The 26,779-nt window shown below is 38.2% G+C and overlaps 1 protein-coding gene across 3 annotated transcripts in view; it reads left to right on the forward strand.

Annotated features, from left to right (window-relative positions):
• The window catches only part of fam168a (family with sequence similarity 168 member A), a 62,554-nt gene that overhangs the window by 5,404 nt on the left and 30,371 nt on the right, over positions 1-26,779 (forward strand). For 2 of the 3 annotated variants that reach the window (XM_052152461.1, XM_052152463.1), the window contains exon 2: positions 26,258-26,380. The exons of the other annotated variant lie outside the window; for it this stretch is intronic. In XM_052152461.1, the coding sequence (XP_052008421.1) occupies positions 26,310-26,380 (71 nt within the window). In that variant the 5' untranslated portion in view covers positions 26,258-26,309. The remainder of the gene's footprint in view (positions 1-26,257; positions 26,381-26,779) is intronic. 3 annotated transcript variants of the gene reach the window in all.

Here is a 26,779-nt window from a genome sequence, read left to right on the forward strand (position 1 = left end):
GTTTACTTTCTTTTATAAATCATAATTTTGTATTTTTTTTTTTATTTAAAAAAAGGGATGAGTTGGAATTTATGTATTAGACCTGTTTACTTTCATTATAAAACATAATTTTGTATTTCTTTTTTAAAAAGGGATTATTCAAAATCATTTTCACTGGTAATCAATATTATACATGATCAGCCACAACATTAAAACCACTTGCCTAATATTCAGCCACAACATTAAAACCACTTGCCTAATATTGTGTAGGTCCCCCTCGTGCCGCCAAAACAGATGATATTGTTCTCACCACAATTGTACAAAGCTGTTATCTGAGTTACTGTAGACTTTTGTCAGTTTGAACCAGAATGGCCATTCTCTGTTGACCTCTCATCAACAAGGCATTTCCATCCACAGAACTGCCGTTCACTGGATGTTTTTTGTTTTTGGCACCATTTTGAGTCAATTCTAGAGACTGCTTTGCATGAAAATCCCAGGAGATCAGCAGTTACAGAAATACTCAAATCAGCCCATCTGGCACCAACAATCATCCATGAGATTATCTAATCAGCCAATTGTGTCGCAGAAATACAGTGCATAAAATCATGCATATACGGGTCAGGAGCTTCAGTTAATGTTCACTTCATCCATCAGAATGGGGGAAAAAATGTATCTCAATAATTTGGACCATGGTTTGATTGCTGGTGCCAGACGGGCTGGTTTGAGTATTTCTGTAACTGCTGATCTCCTGGGATTTTCATGCACAACAGTCTCTAGAATTTACTCTGAATGGTGCCAAAAACATTCAGTGAGGGGCAGTTCTGTGGGCAGAAATGCCTTGTTGATGAGAGAGCTCAACAGAGAATGGCCAGACTGGTTCAAAGTCTACGATAAATCTGTACAATTTTGGTGAGAAGAATATGATATCAGAATGCTATTCTGAGATGCAGGTTGGCGCTGTTCTGGTGGCACGAGGGGGACCTACACAATATTAGTCAGGTGGTTTTAATGTTGTGACTGATCGATGTAAATAAGTGATACATTAGACCACAATTTACTGAAGCCATATTATAGGTTTCTGTGAGGTACAGTCCCTAATTGAAGTAATTTTTATTGAAATCTTGCACTGAAAATCTTGCTTGCTTTTTTGTTATTGGGAAAACTTAAACACTCACACTCTATCTCTCGCTCTCTCTCTCTCTCTCACACACACACACACACAGATACACACATAAACAAACACAGAGAGAAGTGGTGAAAAAACGCCCGCAAAACATCATCCCGGTGGTGAGTAGGCTGAGATGGTTTTGGATGGGCATATTTTTGGACTTTATGTAGGCAGAAATTGAAATCATTGCCTTACTGAGCTGCTTTGTGGGAAAAATTTAACTCCTACTGGTTTTGTCACACCAAACATATTACATTTTTTATAATTCTCCTCCTTTAAAAAGGAGTACAGAAAGTACCATGTGAGATCCTTTGGTTCCTTTGAAACGCTGCTATAACTGAACTACTGTAAACTAGACTATCATTAAATTACCCTAAATATGTATTTATACTTGTACTCTCAGGCACCCACATACTCATTGAACTCTATTTACAGACAGAACAGTTGTGATATGTGTAAAACTTGGTTTTAAAGTGGTTAAGGAGGCATACAAAGATTCCGCATTGGTTACTTGCAGCACTTTAGATTCATAGGCCCTTTCCCACTGGTATACTAAAGCCCATTTTAGGAACTTTCCCAAAAACTAGTAATTTTCATCGCTTTCACACATGAGGAACGTTCCTTGAAGCTGTTTTAGTGGGATTTATAGCTCCTATTAGGTTATTTTGGGGTGTATAGAGACTGTGGGAGGTGCTGCCGCGTGTGATTGGTCAAAAACCTATGACACACAAATTGCTTAGCTTTGAGAAATGCAAGGTGTCTGTAGTCTGTAAGTTTTAGCTGCTAGTTTACTAAGAGTATTGAGATAATTTTACAGTTCCTTTAACAGACATAACAAGCAAAGTATCCAATGAGAATTACCCATTTCACATATAAGTGTGTGTATGTGACTTTATTGGGAGACACGCTTTGAGTGTTCATCTCATCTGTACTCTTTGTACAGTACAGATGGCAGGTGACTATACAGACAATAAAGTGATTTCTGGATTACTACATCAAATTTGTCCGGGGATGATGGATATAAATAATCAAATGTTTATCAAGAATGGGTAATTGAATGCTGTTGTACACTAAACCATAATAAAATCTAGTTTACATGAGGGAAATATGGTGAGCATGGTATTGTGTGATAGCTTGCCTCAAGATGTCTTTAAGTAAATGAGTATTTCAGTACAGTAATTTATGTTGAGTCATAAAGGACTTTATTTTAAAAGATCATGTTGATAAATAGGTTTATTGTACATTTCAACATGTTGACCGCTAGGGCTGGGTATCGTAAAATATTTTTCGCTGTGGATACCGATAAACTTACTTTGATACCACGAGATCTCGCGATATTACAATGTGATGATTTTTTTCGTCGAGCTGAAAAACTGTCTTGAGATATCAGCATGACGGAATTTGAGGGTGAAATTAGGATAGAAGATACCCCCGCCACATTTAAATCGTTTGTGTGGCAGCATTTTGGGTACCTAGTGGAAACAATAAACGGCAGAGAATGTGACAAGACACGAACAATATGTAAGTACTGTACAAAAATAGTGCCGTACACCCCGGCTAACACAAACACTATTATGCAAAGACACCTACAGAACCACCACAGCTCTCAACTAAAATCCACCAGGTCTAAAGAGACTCGTGCAGTACCGTAAGTCTGCATAGGGCACCAACTCCCTAGGGTGCCACTGTCTTACCCTAGGAGGGTACCAGAAAGTCCACCGGCTGCCCATACTCAGAGCTATACATCCAAACAATATCTAACGTTACGTAGATCCCAGTTTATAGGACTATGTCATCGCGCACTGAAACTTTAATTTAACAAGTACACAAGCATGTACCTCTACAAGTTAGCCGATTTTGTTTGTTGGTTTGTTTGCTAAACGTTAACCTTACCTGTCAGTGTCCCAGTCATAGCGCCGCTGCATTCATCAGTAGTTTTGGAGGAAGCTCTGTGGCAGGACGTTGAGAGGATGACGGCACTGGCTCGGTCTTCTTGCAGTCGAAGACGGAGCAACTTTCTGCTCTTAAGTTTATTCCGCGCACTGTCAAGTGCTTCATCCGATTTGTCGTGTTGCAAATATTGCATTGCGTGCTGTTGGCATCGAGCCTGGTGAAATGTAGCCACACTTTTGATCTTTTCCACATCTTTTACATCTATGGGGTTGGGGCGCATACACACTACAGGCTCACGTGTGAGCCGTGGCAGCTCTGGGCATAACGGGCGTAAAATTGCATTTTACCTTGATGCCTAAACACAACAGTCACCGGCACTTTTAGATTTGGGCAGATCTAGCATGCTACATGTTTATCACTGACGTTGACGAGATTAACCACTTAGGTATCGAAATTTGGTACCGAACGACAAGACATTTTTAGAGGCGTTTCGGTCGGTGCCTAAAATGCTTTTTGCAGTCTCATCTCTCACTCCAGCTGCAGAATGAAGCACTGTATCGGTAGGCCAGCTGGATTCTTGTGTGGATATTTACATATCATGATGTGCAGGATATAACAAAATCTATTGATTGACACTTTATGTCATCATTATGATTAATTTCATCATGTCGCCCAGTCATAATCAGTCAGTCTTATCTCTTCAATTTTCCATTTCCATCATCTATATCTGCTCACCATCTCTCTCTCTTACTCTGCAATACAGTAGGCCCTTGGGCAACACACATATACACACACACACAAACATCCCTTCAGGTCTGACATGCTAGGAGGTTTTGAACATGAGACAGAATTAGCATGCCTACCAGCTGCCCGACAGATCATTTGAATTTGTGATCCCCATAGGAAAGAAACAATATCTCAAATAATATCTCAATTGTTTCTCTTTGAAAGCAATAAGATAAAATATAAAGTGAGTGGAGACTTTGGCTTACGTCTCCTGCTTCTCAAAATATTTTGTGATAAAGACCTTGGTAATGTCACTTTATGTGTCTCGTGGTTCAGAAGAGATCTCAACGAAGTCTGCAAACAAACATCAGAGATTTCAATATGAGCATGTGAAATATGAACATTGTTTTTTTTATCAATTTCTCCCAAGAACAAATTGTTCATCATTCATTTTATAGCTCTATACTCTTACTGTATGTAAAACTTTGTCTTATTTATGTCCAGTTTTATTCCTCCTAAATAACTTTAGGAACATTTGAGACAAAGCTGACAATTGAAGGAAACAGAAATTTGAACTGCATTTTGTCTCCTGCACTATGAAAGAGAAATCTCAGAGCAGTAAAATTGTTCTCTGTGATGAAGGATATTACAGCCACATTAATTCTTTGCATATGTGAGTGTGTGTGTGTGTGTGTGTGTGTGTGTGTGTGTGTGTGTGTGCAATCTTTACAAGCATTTGGCAGCTCTCCATTGTCATAATTTGCACAGAAATCCTGCTGAACCATCACATTTGTATAAATGTGTAGTTTTGGGTAGAGAGTGACTCATTTTGTGTGTGTACGTGCGTGCATATTCATATGTGTTTGTGTGCTGTACTGCTTGCTGCCAAATATAATTTAGAATCACGCTAGTACTGGCAGTGTCCGGTGTAAACTCCCTCATGCTTAACTATTTGAATGCATTGTTTACAATGCACAAGTGTACTAACAACAGGGGAGGGGAGATGTTACAAAAGAGAACTGCATGGAAACAATAAAAGTTTCAACACAACATCCTAGAGTACACTAAATTGGGTTCATTTATTTTTTTATGTATTGCATATTTAACCCCTGGTAGTTCAACCAAATTGTGACTATGTTCGGAATGGATTACTACCATACTGCTTTTGGAATACTGCTTGGTATACACTATATAATAGTGTGAAACGACATGAGGCATGCAAGCGATAAACGTTTCGTTAACACTTTACAATAAGGTTCCATTCGGTAACGTTAGTTAATGCATTAGGTACTATGTTACAGCATTTATTCATATTTGTTAATGTTCGTTAATAAAAATACAATTGTTCATTTTAATATGTAAAATGTAAATGTTTTAATATATGTTGATATATGTATATGTTCATTGTTACTTCATGCTCACTAGTTAACAATTGGAACCTTATTGTCAATTTTACCAACATTTTAACAACATTTGTAGACAATGTTTGGAATGAAAACAACCTTACTGCTTTTGAAAAAACGTCTTACAGGGCTTAAAGTATTCCGGCCGGGGGCCGGATTTCCGGCTTGAGGGCAGGTCCGGCCTCCGGCGCAGGCAAAATTTATTAATCAGGCTGCAAATTACAGTCGGACGCACTTCGCGGACGGCTTGAAAAACGAGTCGCCGCTTCCATTATGAGCGCGATACCCGCGGCTGCATTTGAAACTGGGAACTTGAATGCGGTTTAATATTTTCGAGTCAATTGATTTCACCTACCAATCATATGAGAGGAGCGCAGCTCTAACTAACGTCACAAGCCTATCAGAAGCAGAGCAGGGCGGTGTGATTGAGATCCATACCTCACGTTAGCGTCGTCGGTGAAAGCATGGAGCGCAGAACTCCAGAAACAACATTAGGTGACTTAATGTCATCATGGATGAAAAGAAAGGAGATGTGAGTTGGTTGATTTCGTAAATTAGCTCAGGTCAGCATAATCATATTTTCTGTCTACACCTTTTGATGTTAGCCTTACGTTGACTGAGCTAACATTAACATACACTGCTGCTAGGTAACTTCAGACTGTTAGTTAAATATTTAATGTAGAACATTCTGTGTAGCTTACTAAAAAAACATTATGTGTAGGCCTACCATGAAAACGAGTCCACTTTAAACCGCTTTATTTTCTGTCAGCAATGTATGACAAGTAACGTTGCAGTGTGTAACGCACCTTTAGTGCTGTCAACGGTAACGTATGCGATTTCTTTTTTTTTGTCCAGCTTTAATGTTTTAAAATATTTAACACAATTAACGCTGCATCCGTTCTTTGTCATTCTTTAGCTCTTATTAGTTATTAGTTTGTCCACCAAATGCTTTAAACCATTAATGTGCGACAAGACAAAAGAGAACGCACTTCAGTAAATGTCCTCCTCACACACACACACACACACACACGAGGCACAAAAAGTCGCGAACCAGTATCGAATTCTCTTTCGGCTTGAACGAACAATAACACACACATTTATGCCAAAATGTCCGCTTTGTCGAGTATCCTCACAAGAATCAATCATTATTAACTTTAAATGAGTTAAATAAAATCTTAAATGGAAGTAAAGAGTAGTGAGAGAATGAGACGCGTGAGATCCTGTCACCAGCTGTAGATCTTAAAGTGACAGTAGCCACTAATTCTGTCTGTCAGTAAAGTTAACCAAAGAACAAAGGGAACAGAGAAAACTACTAACTACTCTTTGACTAAAGAACGCTTGTAGCTTTAATAAGGATTAATCGAATTGAATTTATAATTTATGCATTGCGGACTATTTTATAACCCTAAAATTTAGTATACTAAATAAAATATCAGTGATACTGGCCTTCATTAATAAAAAGATGCCATTAAGATACAGCCGTAATACTTAAAAATAAATGGTTCCATTTGAAGATAAGTCCGTCTCTGCAAAACAACCCCCCCAAAAAGTTCAGGCTCAGCAATTTTTTTCACTTTAAGCCCTGCGTCTTAGTATACACAGAATATTGTCTATTATTTTGGAATAGTGTGAAATAATATATTAAGCATACAAACGATAAACGGATCAATCAATGTTTTGTAGTACGTTACTTATCTATTTATTCAATGTTTGCATTTTTTATCCAATTTTGATAGTTTGACCAAATTGTTGTTGAAATACTACCGTACTGCTTTTGAAATAGTACTGCTGCCTCTTAAAAATAGGATGTTAAACAGAATGAACAATGTTGCAATAAACATTACAAACAGTGGCATGCTACGTTGTTGTCACATTACCTCATTATATCACATTTTTAATTCAATGTGTGACATTCAGTTATCATCTTGGGAATAAGGACAGTAGCCTAATTTCGCAATCAAATTTGAATCCAATTGATCAAATGTCTTAACATTTAGAAGTCGTATCAAATGTCTCTAGAACAAGATGATAAAAATTGCGCTGTAATTACTGAATTCGTGACATTGAAAATGGAAGGTCAAATGTGGTATTCCACGCATTATGCTCTGTTGTATACTGCACATTTTTGCAGCTGCACAGAATGCATACTTCAATTATAGTATGAGTAGTATAGTTGTATGCATTCCAAACACACCCATTGACAAGAGCACTCTTCCATCCGTTTTTCCGATGAAGAAAGGCGTTGAAGTAAATAGGCCAAAGGCGAGCGAAAATGCACCTCTTGTGGTGCTGTCGTTAGTGCAATTGTGAAAATAAATGGAGGGAGAAAGGGGCAATAGAGGAACCCAAGGCCTGAACATTGACAGGGGCAACTCAGCACACCATGTTGTTTTTGAGGCAATTGTTTGCTGGATAATGGCCTATACAAAATGGAGGTAGTGCTTTAGTGAAAGGCAGGATTTTAGGCAGAATGAACCTTTTTAGAATCAGAGAGGACAAGCTCATGCAGGGCAGTTAAAACAAAGGCAAAGAGGCACTTTGAAGAATTGGAAGAGAGGCACTCCCCACATTGCCCTGTTCTCATTCAGGTCCTGTTAGGAAGCTGCTGGGTGGGGAAGGGCCTATTGTGTGACTTGTTTTTGAATAGATAATTAAGCTTCTTAAGTGTTTTATCAAGTATGTGGGCAGGTTTGGATGGTTTACGAGGATTTCTTTTTTTAGGTTACAAACTGGTAATTACAAGGGTATTATGATATAAATGTGGTTTATGAGGACATTTCTAGTGTCTCCATAATTCAAATCACTTAAAAAACATACTAAACAATGTTTTTTTGTTTTTTTTTTTTTTTTAATGTAAAAAATGCAGAAAGTTTTTTGTTAGGGTTAGGGGATGGAATCTATTGGGGCTTTTCCACTGCACGGTACAACACGACTCAACTCGACTCTGCTCACTTTTTGGGGGTTTTCCACTGTGGATAGTACCTGGTATCTGATACTTTTTTAGTACCACCTCGGTCGAGGTTCCAAGCGAGCTGAGCCGATATTAAATGGGATGTCAATATCCTGCAGATCACTGATTGGTCAGGGAGAATCGTCACTACCAGCGTCACTGGTTTTCCACCCGACATCAACCCGCTAGTTTTAAAGTTAGCAACAGCGATAAAAGGATAATTTGTTCGCGCAACTTTTGGATTGTGAAAAAATAAATGGCTGTGCGCAAAACACAGCTGTGCGCCGTGGTCAATAAACGAGGTGCAGATGGGAAAGGAAAAAAATCTCTCAGGAAGTGTCTCAGCTGTTGGTGGCACACGGCTACCACCGGACCTACCAACAGTGTAGAGAAAAGTAAAACAAAATTAAAAGTGACTACAGAACCATCAAGGAAAAGTGGAAGTGGTTCGACCAAATGGACGCTATCTAAACCGGCAAGCAATGGAAGGGAGAGTGCCACAATGGAGGATGGTATGTTTTGTTATGTTAACTCTATAATCTGCTTGAAAGCTTCACTTTATTTAGTTGACCAGCTTCTGGAAGCTTGCTTATAAAACAACCAGGCCAATTTAACTGTTACACTTGTGTAGAATCACCATGCAACAACTGCTTTATGCTGCACAATGACCTAGTAGCTAACAGCTAGCGGTTGTGTTATTGTTTTGGTCAGTTTTTGTCGTGTTTAAGATGATTTCACGCCAGTAGAGGCGGCGCAAATATGACGATTGGCATATAATCCTGCTTACGTTGAGGTGGTACTAAACTGCAGTGGAAATGCAAGCTCAGAAAAGTAAAGCAAGTAGAGTTGAGGCGAGTCGAGTCGAAACGTAACGTGCAGTGGAAAAGTGCCATTTAAATAATTATGTCTATGGAGAGTCCTCAAAAGGATAGCCACACCAACGTGTGTTTGAGAGAGAGAGCGAGAGAGAGATTAAGGGTTAAAGGGTTTCCCTAGGGTTTCTGAATGGCTCAGGTGAAAACTTTTCTTAGCTCCTACACCTGTACGCCAGAAAAAAAAAACCAGCACTAACTGCAGCTGTGTCAAACGCTTTCTTTTGTGCACATTAAAAGTTAGAGCTTGGCCTAGTTAGAGGAATATTCCTGGCTCCTTACAACTACGGCTGTCTTGACAGCAACTGTGGCTTTCTGTTGATTACCATAGACGAAAGTTTGACCTGCCCCTCCGTTTGAAAACTAGAGCTGTCAAGATGAACACAATTACGCATGAGATTAATTTAAAATGTTTCACATGTTAATTTTTCATTCATGCAATTAACACATTTACCCAGCGTGCTGGGCAACACCGCATACCTTCGCAAGATTTTATAATCTCTGGGTTGAGCCGATTTCATCCCATGTGTTGTCAGGTATGAACAGGTATGGGCAGCTGGCCGGGTGTACCGCTTGCATACAGTGCCTTTCCACTCTTGGAGGGGAAGACGTGCACTTTTTTCCCCCATGCGAGTTCACAAGATGGTGAACTCTGGATTTCTTTCCTCCCTAGCCCTGTGGCTGGCTGAAATTTGGTGGAGGAATTTGTAGCCGGGCCCAGTACATGTGCTAGTATGCCCTGTACTGGGGTAGGTGCTCCACATATGCTGGTAACCTGTGGTAACCACTTGTGATGGATTTTCCGTGGTGCGGTTTCCCTGTTGGTAAATAACTCTCCCTTGGGCAGAGCTCCCTCTGCCACCGGTCGCCGTGTTTGTAGAGCTCCTCCTCCAGGTAGGACCTACCATGGCGCCTCTTCCACGTGCGGCTGGTAACACCTTCCCTGACGCGTATACATATCGTCCCCAGCCGAAATTGTTTTCACTCTGTGGAGAGAAAAAAGAGAGAAAAGGCTGCGGCTGGCCTTTGGGGCATTGGGGGAAGATATGTGCAGACTGGATGCACCTGCTATTAGGCACGCAGCGGCTTGCTTGCACCTGCACCATTAGTCCACGTAACACAGTTCAGCTGGTTGTGCCATTTCGTATAGGGACCCCTAGTCTCACTACATTGGCACAACTTCGAGTGAATGACAGATAGGGAAGGTCTTGGTTACTGTTGTAACCTCCATTCCCTGATGGAGGGAACGAGATGATGTGTCCCTCTTGCCACAATGCGGTACTACACGCTGAAATGGCTGGTCACGAGACCTGTGAGCCAGCTCCTTTTATACCCATATGTCCTAGGGAGTGGCATGCAAATTTCACTCGCTATTTCCCATTGGCCTTTTCTCAAAGATAAGAGATGTATCAGGCTCCCAATAGCGACCCCTAGTGTCACTACATCGACACAACATCTTGTTCCCTCCATCAGGGAATGGAGGTTACAACAGTAACCAAGACGTACTGTACTTATCTTACTACTTCTGCTATTCATATATATGTCAGAAGCAGTAAGAGTAGAATCGGAAGTATGGCATTCTCTGCAGCACTTTTCATGTGGAGCTAAAAGTAGCACTTGATAATGGTTTTGATGCTCTGATGCGAATCATTTGAATGCTTTAGGAAAGTCTAAATGGGACTTTGGGAAATTAGTGTAATTTTAGTCTTTAGTCTAAAAATTTTATAGTATACTGTATATTGATATGTAGAGTCAAATTTCAGCACTTTCAATCTGCCTTTAATATACAATCTGCCTTAAATAGTGATTAGCTGTGATTATTCATAAATACATATTTTAATCAACTGACAGCACACACACACAAAAACTCATTTTGCCTACATTAATGCACTTCCAATTGAAGTCTATGGTCTATCTTTATAACATACCTTGGAACAGAGGGAAAGGGTGCGTTAAATTGTCTGTATATTACTGCAGTAAATTTAAGGTGTTTCAGCGAGCGGTGTGACCCCATCAGTGCTGTGATATGAGACAGGCTTTGTTTAACACAAGATGGCCTGGAAAGATTTTCAGACACCAAGGTCATTGTACATTGTCAGGCAGAGTTAATTTCTTAAGTCACTCCTGTAATATTGCAGTTGACATTAATAGAGTCCTTAAAAACATTTATGGGTTTCCCTGTTCTCAGTTAGTAGGCTACAGGACCCGGGACGACGTTGATGTCTGATATCAGCACCAGCCGATAACCATGTCCGCTTGGTCACTTAGTGTTACCTCCACCAGGTATCAGTTGCAAAAACTACTGTCAGCTTTGTCAGTGGATAATAAACCATTTATATTTTTCAAAATTGCTCTGTGAACTTTGAGTAAATGTTTTATAAAATAAAGGTTACTTTCATTTTTAGAAATTCTGTGTATCTCAGCTGCTGTCATATAATTGTATTGTGAGAATAAATCAAAGTAAAACATCGTTTCACATAGTACCTTTTAAAAGTTTACAATATATACATTTACACTCAAATACATATAGTATGTGTTTCTTCAGCACTGGGCACTATCATGTCTCAGGGGTGGATTTTTATTAAAGTTTTTCTTTTTGTTATATGAAGGTCACATTAAAACTGAGATGGAAATATTTTACCATGCTTTCATCATTTATGTTAGCTACTTTTTAAATTTACATTTACATTTATGCATTTTGCAGACGCTTTTATCCAAAGCGACTTACAGTGCACTTATTACAGGGACAATCCCCTGGAGTTAAGTGCCATGCTCAAGGACACAATGGTGGTGGCTGTGGGGATCGAACCAGCGACCTTCTGATGTATAAATGTTATTGTTTAGACTTTCAATATTAACCTATACAAATTCATTATAAAAATACAAATTATTAAATTTTTAAAATTAGGATTATTTAAACAAAGAGTGAAATAAACAAAACCCATTTCAATATGTTTTGTTTAAAAATTATTTCTGTCCATTTGTCAAAAATTACAACCCACAGGCATCATTTTTACCACAACAAACAATTTGCCCCTAATAAAGTTTTTTTTTATTATTGTTTGTTTGTTTGTTTTCAAAATTAATCGACAAATGTATCAGTGAATAAAATGGCTGAAATGAAATATAAGACAAGTGATGTTTGAAGCAAACATAAAAATATCACTTGCGCACAGAGTATTTTTATTGAGCATCATTTACAAAGTTGTCAACAATGCAATAATTTAATTGTGTGTATTTAGGATACATAAAATGACATTAAATAATTTAAGATGTGCTGGAAATGACACTGTTGTGGGAATTTTCATGACTTTCAGAAAACAAAATAATAAAAAAAATCTCCTGTGATGCATGTACATACACTGTTGGACATTGTAGAAAATGTATTTAAACATTTAATAAATTAGTAAGAGTGTAGTCCACAGTGCTGAAAGTGGCTGAAGTTGAAGAAACAGCTGTTTATGTAAAAAATTAAATATATGATGGATATATCAGCACTATTATATCAGTCAGTGGCCGCCCTGCTTTCGAAATAGTGGTATCCACATCAGCTATTAAAACACTCGGAGTCAACCACTGCCTCAAAATGGTAAATGGTCTGCACTTATATAGCGCCTTCTTAAGCCTTAACTGTATTCAAAGCGCTTCACACTGTGACTCATTCACCCATTCACACACACATTCACACACCAATGGCGGCAGAGCTGCTATGTAAGGTGTTAGCCTGCCATTGGAAGCAACTTGGGGTTCAGTGTCTTGCCCAAGGACACTTTGGCATGTGGAGTCGTGTGGGCCGGGATTTGAACCATGTCAGAATCATGTCAAATGTCAGCTAATTAATTGGCCTGGCCGATATATCGTCTATTATTCTATAATATAACATGGTCAGCAGGCAAATCTGTAGGTATACATGTCCTTATAATTGACAGTAGCTCAGAGCAGCGTTTCAGCAGTGTGTTTATTATTTTATACCGGTGGAAACATTATGAATGGAATTTCCAATATCAATAAAATAGCCTAACGAATAGAATAGCCTTACAGTAATAGAATAGCCTTACAGTAAATAAAGAGTAGTTGCCTAATGAAGAGTTTGTGACCTATGATGTATGCACCTAAATAATGCATTGAAAGCCAGATGTTCTTTACCAACTGATCAAATTGCACAGGCAGCATACTGTACTTTGCAATTGACAGAAGACGTTTAATAGCAGGTAGCGAATATAATGTGCATGGTGGGTACCTGTAAGACGTCTCAGATTTGGAATGACACAAGAAACTTTATTATATTTTTAAGAACAGATGAAAGAAAAGCACGCTTTCTCACTCTTTGTTTCAGTCTTCTGAAAATTTTTTGCAAGAATAGTATCATCTATAAGAATGGTGCAAATGATCTCAGACCATCTCAGCTCAGGTTTGAGTTCAATTTGCTTTATTTCCAAGAGCAGTTTGATGTGTGAGCAAGTCTGCTGGGTCACTTTATATATAGTCTATACATCTGTGATTAAATCATAAAATAATACAAAAACCTGCCCACCAGATCTTAATTTGTATTAGTAATTTTCCTTGCCTGATGGTAAATTATATATATATATATATATATATATATATATATATATATATATATATATCTTTTTATATATATATAATTGCATATTGTCCAGCCCTAGGAGGGAACAAAACTAATTTATTCACACATTCTAAGTCATTACTCTTCCGAAGCAGCTAAACTGGGTCCTGGGATGAAAGGTAATAAAACACCAACATTAAACCCACAACAACCCACAATAAGTGATGTATTTGCCCGGACAACTAAATACCAGACTGATAGCCCATGATGGAGAGAATGCACAAATGATGTAGGTTCGTTGCCAAAAAGACACACCTTTTAATTGCACTTCAGTTTTTTCAGTTTCATTTGAAATTTTAGTTAAAAAAAAAAATAAAAAAAATAAAGATCAAAGTTTGAAATCAAGCTGCCTTGTGTTACTGTGTATTGTGCTATTCCTTAACGAAAATTACCCAATAGTACACTTAGTGTCCAACCAGCGGTAATACCGGCGTTAATCGGTTTGAAAGTGAACATGGCACCGATGTGAAAATGATGATACCATGGCAGTCTAGTGCAGGTTAGCATGTCTTTCTCCCACTGTTTGCACAGCTCACACAGCTGGACCCCACAGCAGAGTCTGTTTTGTCCCCACAGCATGCTCACTGAAACACACACAGGTGTTGGTGTCTGTACTGTTCACAGTAGCTCTTTAAGCTCTTATAATCTAAATAATTCAGACCCCCTCTGAATGTTTAACCCCCCTCTCGCACTCTGCGTGTGTGTGTTTTGTGTTTTGTGTGTGTGTGTGCTGCGCCTGTCAGATCAGTGTGATGGAGGCGGATAAACCGCTTCTCTTTCCTTGCTTGGTGTTCACTTTGATTCTGTGCATCTGTATTTTGTTGTTCTCCCTGCACTGATGCCAACCATGGAAGTCATTTATAATGTATCGCAGAACAGAACCATAAAACACAGCCAGAGCCGAGAAGTCACTAATGAACTAGATTTATAAATGTTTCTAATGTCTTTGTCTTTTGCTTGTGCAAAACTTGCCACTCTGATGCTAGGGTGGTTGCTAGGGCGTTCATGTTGCATTGAAATGGATGCATTTGGCGCATGCACACTACGACTGCTTTGTGATACTCTTTTTAGTACTGTCAACGGCAGGCATTTGCGCCAAAGCAATCAAAGACGGAAACTCACCACATATCTACAAAAACAATTTTGCATATAGAACAGAACTGAAATTAGATTGAGGAAAAAATGCTATAACAAAAGTTAGATTCAGCTTACTGTATTATTAAAACCGAAGGGGCTAGCGGTTTGTTATGTTCAGGAATCAATCACCGATATTCAGGCCCCTAAGGTCGGGCCCTCAGGCTGTTCTATGCTGTTGGCAGGGGCCATCATTAATTCAGTGTGTTTGTGCTGTTGAATTGAAAAGAAGAGAGATGTGTTTGCCTCAGGGTCAGGCCGTACGATCAGGAGAGACTGTCTTACCTCGGCTTTAATGTACATGTTAGATATTTAAGTTAGTTTGTTGTAGAGTGTGTTAGATTGACTAGTACTGCACACCAGCACATGAAAATGTGTTCTTGTAACAAGTCGGTATAATAGGGCTGGGTATCGATTAAGGCTGCTCAATTAATCTAAAAAATAATCAAGATTACAATGCAGCTGCAATTAATGCATCGTGAAAAGTGTCAGTTACAGCGTTCCATATAGATCTATTCCCATAGTGTCAAGATTTTCTATTAGCAACTTTTTTTGGTCTGATTTGAGCATGAATGAAATAGACAAAAAATCTGTTTAAATTAGTCTAATCAGAAATGACAACTTAGTATTCTAGTATTGTTGTGTTGCACACTTTGTATTATTTATTCAAAATTTAAACACAATTTGAATTCTGGAACAATTTTCATCTTGTTTTGGATGTGTAGCCTAGATTAAGAATATGCGTAAAAAGTATTTTAATCGAAATGAGTAATCACAATTACAATATCAAGCGAAATAATCGTCAGTTGTGGTTTAACCATTGGATACAGCTTTTAACTTTCATATGTCAACTTTTCAACTTTCAACTGTAATAGGATTACAGTGCACTACTGCAATTGTGAATTACAGTCATGTGATGCTGTTTGGCCCATACAGTATTGATTGATTTGGTGCAGTTTACATTTTGTTTAATAATTAACTAGATCAATTCAATAATGCAATATAGAGTTTGACATTCTACTCTATATAGACTTTAGACTTTAGTAAGAAGCCATATTTAAAGGAACATTCCAGGTTCAATTGAAGTTAAAGGAACAGTTCACACAAAATAGGACAATTCTGTAATAATTTATTCCATCTCATGTTGTTCCAAAAATATTTGACTTTTATTTTTTGTAGCCCGCAGTCCTTTTTGTGACTGAGGCTCACATTCTGCCTTACATCACTTTTTGTGTTCCATGCATAAATAAATTCATATGGGGTTTGGAACAGCATGAAGGTGAATAAATAATACATTTTGTTTTGGCTGGGGGGGGTTGAACTATTCGCTTTAAGACAGTACAACATTTATCCCTCAAAGCCTAATTTTCATTTGCATAAAAACAAATATGGTGTCTGCTCTGAATGAGGTCTTTTGGGAATCTTTGAATGAGTATCCAACTTACGACTAAGCTGGAAAAGAGTGATATTGCTTTTGTTTGGCATTGATCAAGATCATTTTTGCTTCTTACATTTACATTAATGCATTTATCCAAAGTGGCTTACAGTGCACTTATTACAGGGACAATCCCCCCATAGCAACCAGGAGTTAAGTGCCTTGCTCAAGGACACAATGGTGGTGACTGTGGGGATCGGACCAGCAACCTTCTGCTTAACAGTTATGTGCTTTAGCCCACTAATTGGATTTTTAATGAAGTAGCAGCTGCTACAGGAAAGCACTTCCTGTGTTACAGGAAGCTGATCTGTGCAGGCTTCAGTGCTAGTTTGCTGTGTGCCCCAATGTCAATATGATATCATCATAGGGTCACAGCAGGGTCATAGTGCTGAGTGTGTCCTTAGATTTACTCTGCACAGTCAGCAGGGAAATCCTCTACTGGTCTGAACTGCTGTGTGATACGTTTTTAAAATATATGTGGCCGGGGTGCAAATTTAGCATTTTTCCTTACGTACCAAAGGCTGGTGAATTATTAAGATTGTATTTTTTTTTTTTTTTTTATTGCCAGACAATTGGCAGTCAGTGAGTAGCCAGTTGTACCTCTTTGATTTGATTTACTCACATTGCTTACCAACTGGCCAGTACCTGCTTTATTTTTATGCTAAGCAATTTCAAGCTAGGTGAGTGTAAATATTGGACCTTTTGTGTCATATAGCAATACAACAAAAAGAAGAAAAGAAAACAATGCTTTTTTAGCTTTTTAACTATATTAAAAATATATCTTGATATATTTACTTTTTTTATGCATAATGGCCAAATAAAGCCACATCATGGCATTCAACTGATCACGCAGAATAGTCAGGACATTACTAATGTAAAACATTGCACCATCACTATTTGAAAAAATACAAAAAATTTAAAAACTTCAAACCTAGACAGGCCCCATTTCCAGCAACCATAACTCCAACACCTTATCCTTGAGTAATCATGCTAAATTGCTGATTTGGTTCTAGAAAAATCACTTGCCATTATATCAAACACAGTTGAAAGCTGTTTGGTTCATTAAATGAAGCTTAAAGGGGTCATATAATGGTACATGCACTTTTTCAAGTTGATTGTACTGAAATGTGTGTTGGCTGTGCCTGTACACAACCATCCTATTATGATAAAAATCCATCCAGTGTTTTTGTTTTAATCTCGTTGTATATTTCCCCCTGCCTCAAATCCAGCCGTTCGACCGTGTGACGTCACACGGTCGGACGCCCCTCCCAGGATTGTTGATTGACAGCAGTGTTTCAACACAGACCCGCCCTCGCTCTTGAGCGAGCTGTCAATCATAGTCCGTCATCATTGTTGATACACTGGAGCAGAATGGCACATAAGCGATTGTGGTGTTCTGTTCTTCGGTGTAATAACGAACACAGCAGTCATTTTGATGTTCCTAAATCTGAACCGCTGAAGACGCTGTGGCTGAGTTTTGTTTACGATGGGAATATTCCCCACGAGCAACGTCAATGCGTTCATGTTTGCGCGAATCATTTTTCACCAGACTGCTTTATAAACGAGGGTCAGTATAAAGCTGGTTTTGCTAAGAAGCTGCTGCTGAAAAAAGATTCGGTACCAACTATTTATATTCCCTCTGCACCTCCAGAAGAAGTAAGTGTAACGTTTTATTAACCTTTATATTAATCTTTGCAAATCGCTTGCACGCTTCACAATGAATGTGGCTAATGTTTACACTCAGGGTACATTACGGCATGTTTTCCATAACGTTACGACGTTCTCAATATAATTCATAATCCCACGTTTATAATGAACAACGCGTTATGGTTATTGTGTTATTAAAAACTGTGTACGCAGGTGTTACAGTTAACATGGTAACACTAAGTTACACCTGGTTTATTGTATGTTACTGATTAAGAAGTAATGTCAAAAAAACAGTTATACGCAGAATAACTCCAGAACGGAGGGGCGGGGTGACCAAAGCTCATTATCATTTAAAGTCATATGCTCTGAAACGGCGTGCTGAAAACAGAGCTGTTTTTGAGCAGGTAAAATTAGTGTTTTCTTAAAATACTAATGAGAATTTTTAATAAAAGTATATTACAAAGTTTTCATTTAGACCCTAAAGATTCATATTAACTTGTACAAAAATGGCATTATATGACCCCTTTAACATTGTCTTTGTGTTTGTTTTTGAGTTGCCACCATATGCAATAGACTGGCATGTTTTAAGGTCAATATTAGGTCAAGAATGGCAAAAAAAAAGAAACAGCTTTCTCTAGAAACTTGTCAGTCAAAAAACTGAAGATCTCATACAAAGGTGTACACTACAGTCTTCAATGACAAAGGACAACTGACTCTAACAAGGACAGAGAGAGATGTGGAAGAGCAGATGTACAACTAATCAAGAGGATAAGTACATCAGAATCTCTAGTTTGAGAAATAGACGCCTCACATGTCCTCCGCTGACGGCTTCATTGAATTCTACCTGCTCAACACCAGTTTGTATAGCAGTAAAGAGAAGATTCGGGGGTGCAGGCCTTATGGGAAGAATTGCAAAGAAAACAAAAACAAAAGGTTCGAGTAGGCAAAGAAACACAGAGATTGGACTACAGATAATTGGAAAAGAGTGTTATGGATCTAAATCCCATTGAAATTTTGTGTAATCAGCTAGACTGTAAGGTGCATGAGAAGTGCCCGACATGACAGCCACATCTATGGCAAGTGCTACAGGAAGTGTGGGGTACTAATTACTTTCCATAAGAGCAAAATCTGTATATTATTCCAAACTTTTGGCCACCAGTGTATACGTTTTCATTTGAAGATGTATACAGACTTTGGAGCTTTTCGAAAAGCTCTCCCTAGTGGATACATTTGAAAATGCCATCTTTGCGTTGTAGTGAAGACAGAGAAAATGGAAACGATATCCATTGTCATGTGACACAGTCATGTGATCCATTCCACCAAAAACAATCAAGACCCAGATATGGGTCAGGAGCTTCAGTTAATGTTCACATCAACCATCAGAATGGGGACAAATGTGATCTCATTGTTTTGGTCCATGGAATGATTGTTGGAGCCATACGAGCTGGTTTGAATATTTCTATAACTGCTGCTCTTCTGGGATTTTCACGCACAACAGTCTCTAGAATTCACTCCGAATGGTGCCAAAAGCAAAAAACATCCAGTGAGGGACAGTTCTCCAGATGGAAACACCTTGTTGATGAGAGAGGTCAACAGAGAATGGCCAGACTGGTTCGAACTGACAAAGGAAACAAGTTTTCTTCCAGGATAACCTTGCGTGTGGCTTGATTCATGCATACTTCACAAAGACGAATCTGCCTGATTCCAGCCTTGCCGAAGCACTCCCAGATCATCACCGATCCTCCACCAAATTTCACAGTGAGTCAAGACACTGTGCCTTGAAGGCCTCTCCAGGTCTCCGTCTAACCATTAGACGATCAGGTAGAGGATCGGTGATGATCTGGGGCTGCTTCAGCGAGGCTGGATTCAGGCAGATTCGTCTTTGCGAAGGGCGCATGAATCAAGCCACGTATAAGGTTATCCTGAAAGACAACTTGCTTCCTTCTGCTCTGACAATGTTTGATTGTTCGTCTGGATTTCCCCACATATTGTTTCCTGTCTCTTGATGCCGTAGGGCAGGTATAATGTACACTATCCAGTGCATCTTTCAGCAACGTGTTATAAAGAGCAGCACGTTACATAACTGCAATATAACTGCCAAAACTGTGTGCTCTGCCTGCGAGACATAGAGAGAGAAAGAGAGGGAGCTCAAGGGCAATGCAGTCTTTCGATTCACCCTGATAAAACCGGAGAGAGTGAGAAAAAGGGAGAGAGAGTTATTCATAGAGATTGAGAAAGGAGGGGGAGGGGTGGAAGGGGGAAGGAAAGACTCTGGAATGGAGGAGGTATTGATTTGGTTTAGACTCAGAGGTGGACGAGAGAGACTGTGAAAGTCAGCTGGAAGGAAAGACAAAGCAGAGTAGGAATGGGAATTGTAGGAATTTAAAGCTGATGTGTGTCCATTTTTACGATGTTAACATGATTAAGCTGGGATATTTGTATCCCAGCTTAGACAACTATAAATAAGCCATTTGTAGGTTGATTTCCCTGAAAAGTGATTCCCAGAATCTTTGCAAATAAATCAGCTGTTTCACTTCCCTTCTCTCTAGAGATCCATCTGATGTATACAAATCATTTCTCTGCCTTGTGAATCAGTCAATTTCAGTAAGTAGTATGTAATAAAATACATAAATAATATTAATAATAACAGATAATATTATATTTTCATAGGACTAATATTACTATATCTTTAAGGATTTCATCTGTTAACATTTTCAGTGCATTTTGTGAACACTAAATGGTCAGATTTTAATGGATTGTTGACTTGTAGTCGTAAAAAAGACGGTTCACTCAAAAATAAACTTTCTGTTATTGCTTTAATTTATGCTGTTGCAAACCTGTATGACATTCTTCCATCAAACTCAAAAGGATATGTTAGGTAGAATGTTTATTTAAAGTCACCATTCACTTTCATTGTATGGAGAAAAAAAGATGTAGTAACAGTGAATGGTGTCTGAGACTTACATTCTGCCTAACATCTCCTTTTAAGTTCCATGGAACAGATACATTTATACAGGCTTGGGGGTGAATAATGATGCCAGAAATTTAATTTTGGGGTGAAATGCCCTTTTGATACATGTTGAAGTATTAATAGGTAAATCACCCCCATCTAAGCCATGTGATGGGGGAATCCCCCCATTTTTATAAATTAATTGAAGGCTCTGTGAGGAAATTAGGTCATATTTTCAGAGCATGCAGACTACGCCAAGGCCAATTGTGATTCGATTTACATACTGGACGAAGACGAGCTACAATCGCATTATCTAGGTATGTTTTCGTCTTGCAAAAATTGGACTGAAAACTCTTTTACATGACATTTTAAAGATATATTATTGATTTAGTATGACTATAATTTTGATTATGAAGTGGAGGCACGATACGCGTAGTTTAGGGTTCACCCTCCTAATTGTGTTTCAGATTTGCATTATCGATCTGACTGATTCAAAAGAATCAAATTCAAAAGATTTGACTCAAATGATTCTTTCATGATTAAGACATCACTAGTGCCCGGCCACATGCGGTTTACATGTGCAGATGTGTAATTTTTTGGATTGTTCAGTCGCAAAATGGACGTACAGTTCTGGAGAAATTGAGTAAAAGTATAAAATTTACTTAAAAATGTAGTGAAGTAAAAGTGAAAGTCAACAGAAATATTTATGCTCGAGTAAAGTAGAAATATTCCTACTTAAAGGGACAGTTCACCCATAAATGAACATTATCTCATCATTTACTCACACTCATGCCTTCCCAGATGTGTATGACTTTCTTTCTTCTGCTGAACACAAACAAAGACTTTTTGAAGAATATTCAGCTCTGTAGGTCCATACAATGCAAGTCAATGGTGAACAGAAGATCCAAAAAAGTACATAAAGTCAGCATAAAAGTAATCCATAAAACTCCAGTGGTTAAATTCATGTCATTAGAAACTATATGATAGGTGTGGGTGAGAAACAGATCAATATTTAAGTCCTTTTTTAATCTAAACTTTCATTTTCTATTGGTTTTGGTGATTCATATTCTTCGTGCATATCTCCACCTACTGGGCTGGAAGGAGAATTTATAGTAAAAAAGACTTAAATATTGATCTTTTTCTATCCCACATCTATCATATCGCGTTTTAAGATTGTAAATATGGAGTCGTATGGATTATTTTTATGCTGCCTTTATATGCTTTTTGGACCTTCTAAGTTCAGGCCACCATTCACATTGTATGCACTTTATGGACAAGAAAGCTGAAAAATTCAAAAATCTTTTTTGTGTTGAACAGAAGAAAGAAAGTCACACACATCTGGGATGCCATGAGGGTGAGTAAATGATGAGATAATTTCTGTTTTTGGGTGAACTATTTAAGTAAAGTAACAAAGTATTTGTACTGTGTTACTATAAACCTCAGCAGAACACAAAATGTGCGCTGATTTTCATGAAAAACAAAAGCTCAGATGGATACCTATTGCACATTTGATAATTTTTATCACATGTCCATAAAAGTGTGAGGAAATAGAGGATATAATGAGGGAAATAATCGGAATGAAGATTTGAAGGAAGCTTTGAGCATCTGAGCATTTTACCTATCTCTCCTCAACTTTAATATTCTCGTTCGCTCCTGTGCATACATTAATATCAGTTAACGCTGTCATTTTTTTATTGCCGTCTGGTTTGCATTAAAAAATGCTGGTAATGCATTAAACCAACCACATATTTTCAGTCAGCCATTTTCCTGTTCATATCTTCCCCTGTGAACGACACTACAGGGATGCTGGTGCCATTTAATGCTGGTTAGTTACCCGAGTGTGAACTTGAAAACCCATTCTCCACCCTTGATGAGCGACATAAAGGACATAAAGGGCTGAATAAAACCTGCTCTGGATAATGAGCATGTGTTCTACCTCGTATTTTTCGCTCATTTTGGTCATTGAACCGTAAGATGCTTCTTGATTGTGTGTATGTCACAAGAGGAGCAAATGATTTCAAATGTCTCTTTGTGCTGTTGCTGCTATTTTGGGTTGTGTGTTTTATGCTTTGGTTCATCACATTTTGGGAAAAAGATTAAAGGGATAGTTCACCCAAAAATGTAAGATCTTTGATTTTTATTTTTTTTTTAATTGACCCTCATGTTGTTTAAAAAATTTTATTCAAATGTGTTGATATAGTCTTTGTGCAAATGATCTTCTTACCCCCATTGTGCAAGCATATCTCAAAGTAAACCCAGACTGGGTGATCTTATCAAATGAATAAATAAATGGAAATTAAATATTGATTTTAGTTTAAATAATTTTATTATGTGAGAAGAAAGAGACAGTGGAGTGATACAAGAGACATGAAACTAGCACTAGGAAATAGGTTGTCTAAAGGTAAGTTATACAGTTTAGCGGTTATTATTACAAAAAATTGACCATTTATATATTATACATTTATATAAAATATATAAATGATATATACTTACTGTATATGTTATCTTAAAGTATACATATGTCAGTTTTACTTTTGAATTTCTTGCATTTTCTGCAACAACAGTAAATAACTCAATTTTGTGGTTATTATACAATTTATTTGACCATTTATATACTATTTAAATGGGTTTTTATATATATTATGTAATAAATGTTTTACTTTTTATTTTAATGCATATTGAGCTATGCATTCTTGCATTTGTTCTATGGCCATTATGAATATTATGTTTATTGTGTTTTTCCCTGACGAAGAGCACGTCTCCACAGCCAGGACATGTTATTTGGTCTTTAATTTTCCATCAATATTATGATGATAACAATAAGAATCATTGAATCTGGAGACAGTGAATTATATCACACATCACATGTTCGGAATTCATAAACACGTTTTTAGTAGATTTCTCGGTTACATCTGTATGGCAGTGGGATATCCTACATTACACCATTAATCATACTGGCCTACTGAGGAAGACATTAGAGATAGAGAGCGAGGGGGGCACCTTCATCCCCGAACAGCTCAAGGTGATTCTATCATTGCCTGATTAATGACTCGCAGTCTTCAGAATACAAGTAGCATCAGAGTGTTCAGCGCTACACGCTTTATTTATGGAGTGGTGGTGGTGTAGTGGCTAAAGCACAGGGCTGTTAATCAGAAGGTCGCTGGTTCGAACCCCACGGCCTCCACCATTGTGTCCTTGAGAAAGTCACTTAACTCCAGGTTGCTCCGGGGAGATTGTCCCTGTAATATGTGCTCTGTAAGTCGCTTTGGATAAAAGCGTCTGCCAAATGCATAAATGTAAATGTTCCCACTCTGTGTGCATTGGCTCCCTCCCCGCTATAGACATGAGGCGCCGCATAAAGCCTTAAAAAGAACAAGTTGAAGGTGTGGTTATTTTAACATATGTTTTTTTCCCCGTCTAAATTTAGCTTCATTAATCAGCATGTTATGAGCCTTTCATAATTTGAAAATTAGTGTCATCATGGAAAGCCTGTTCATACATATTATGCAAACAGTAATTTAATGCTTCATTGTTGTTATGTAAATTGTTTTAGTTTTTTTCAATTTGGCATGCCCAATTCACAATGTGCTTTTAAGTCCTCATGGTCGCGTAGTGATTCGCCTCAATCCAGGTGGTGAAGGACGAATCCTCGGCATCTGAGACCGTCAACCCACACATGTTCAGCGCGTTGCCACAGAGCGTGTGGAGGCTTCACGGCATCCACGCTCAACTCACCACTGAGAACAAACCACATTATATGTGACTCTACCCTCCCTAGCAACCAGGCCAATTTGGTTGCTTAGGAGACCTGGCTGGAGTCACTCAGCACGTCCTGGGATTCAAACTAGCAAACTCCAGGGGTGGTAGCCAACGTCTTTACCAAGCTACTGTTGCATTTACATTTACATTTATGCATTTTGGCAGACGCTTTTATCCAAAGCGACTTACAGTGCAATTATTACAGGGACAATCCCCCCGGAACAACCTGGAATTAAGTGCCTTGCTCAAGGACACAATGGTGGCAGCCACAAAGTGTGACCTTCCGATTAACAGCCCTGTGCTTTAGCCACTACGCCACCACCACTCCGTTGGTGTGTCACACTTTGGCTGTGTCTGGGCTCCTAATGTCCTCATCACTGCCCAGTTTTGAATAGACTATTTAGGAATACAATATATATATTCATAATTATAATTTTTTTAAACAAAATACTATTGCTGCCAATGTGACAAGTAAAAAACTATTTAAAAAAGATACATAATTTCCTAGCCATATAACTACAGACACTATTTGCTTCCCTTTTCTGGGAAGGAAATGTAGAGACCGGACCTTTTGAGTACCCCTGACATAGAGTATACCATTACAGATGCACTCAGTAAGTTTTTGTTCACATTGTCTTGGACTTGGACACCTAGTGTTGTCGGTGCAGCTTCATTTAAACTTAATCGTTTTCAGTTACTGATATCATTGTAGAAATTCACTTTTCACAGCAAACCATGATTAATTAAATCCCTGAGTGAAAGTGTCCAATAACAGGGTAATTACTGAGATTAAGAGAGTAGTATTTGGCTGGTCATGTGATTCTAACATGGCCATTAGGGGCCCTCTCCATGTAGAATAAAACAGCTTTTATAAGGTTACTGATATGACTTGGGCCTTCATCTCATTTAAGTAGTTATGAATTTCAGATGCAACTGTTTAAATCAGGGCAAAAAAATAGCCCTGTTTAGCTGATTTTTGAGGGGTTTAAGGACATTTTAGATGATCAGGATGGGAGATGGTTGATTTTATCATTTGTTTTTCTTTTTTTTTAGCTCTTCCTTTTTGTTCTTGTTCGTTGTTGTATTGTTCAGTTCATTTTTGTTTTGTTTTTTGTAGCTGTTTTGTTTTGTTGCAGGTCAACTTAACCCCAGCTTGGCTACCACCTTAAGCTAAAGACTTTTTTTCATAAATACATAACACTTCATGATGGTTTGTGAGGCTTGTCCCTCCACAACACTTAAGACAGAACTCTTATTTTTAGGTGGAATGTCCCTTTAAGAGGTGTGTTTGGTAATATAAACAGGTGTCAAATTAAAAAGAAATTATATTAAGCGGGTTTGACTGTTTAACTTGTGTCTACATGCACGCATTTTGAGAACATTGTTCAAAGCCAGCGCTCTGGTCCCTGATGTGTTGTGATTCACTTTCATGCTCATCTGTCCGTCAATGTGTGAACGTGAGCTTTGATTTCTATTTCTTGTCACTTTATATGTTGCTCTCTCTCTCTCTCTCTCTCTCTCTCTCTCTCTCTCTCTCTCTCTCTCTCTCTCATCTCTCTCTCTCTCTCTCTCACATTTGGGCTGCTGCTTTGCTCGCTTTATGTTGCTTTGCTGTGCATTTGCTTTGCTCTATGCTTGTGCCCGATGGTTTGCCTTTTAATCATGATCTGCTCTCGTTTTTTTTTTTTTTATTTCCTTCTTTTGTCATTTCCAGATTTGCATATCCATTCCTCCTACCTCCTTCATTTGCCTTTCCCTCACTGAGAATGGCAAGCGGGCATCCCACTGACAAATTCAGTTTTCTGTACCCAACAGACACCAGTCAGAACATTAAGAGGTCAGTCTAGCGCTCTGTGTGTTTGTGTGCGTGTGTGGGTTTGTGTGTGTGTTTTTGTGTGTTTTGGGATTGGGTCTGTTGAGTTTAGGTGTATTGGCCCTCAGTCCTCCCTGATGTGTGTATGGTTACAGCTTTAATGACCAATATATATCATCTGAATGTTGTTTTTCTGTCCTCTAGGACAGAATCATGGATTCTGATTCAAATCAATAAAAAAATATATAATTTACATTGTATTTTTCAGAAGGAAAATCAAGCCCACATTTAGGACCATTGAGATTTGCATTGTGCCATTATTTTCCTGACACTTAAGCACATTTGACCCCCTAAATTCTCATTACCATAACATGTCTGTACAATTACCATTGTTTTCAATGATGATTCTCATTGCCATAACAC

The sequence above is a fragment of the Xyrauchen texanus genome, chromosome 21 (assembly GCF_025860055.1).
Source record: "Xyrauchen texanus isolate HMW12.3.18 chromosome 21, RBS_HiC_50CHRs, whole genome shotgun sequence".
NCBI classification, from domain to species: domain Eukaryota; kingdom Metazoa; phylum Chordata; class Actinopteri; order Cypriniformes; family Catostomidae; genus Xyrauchen; species Xyrauchen texanus.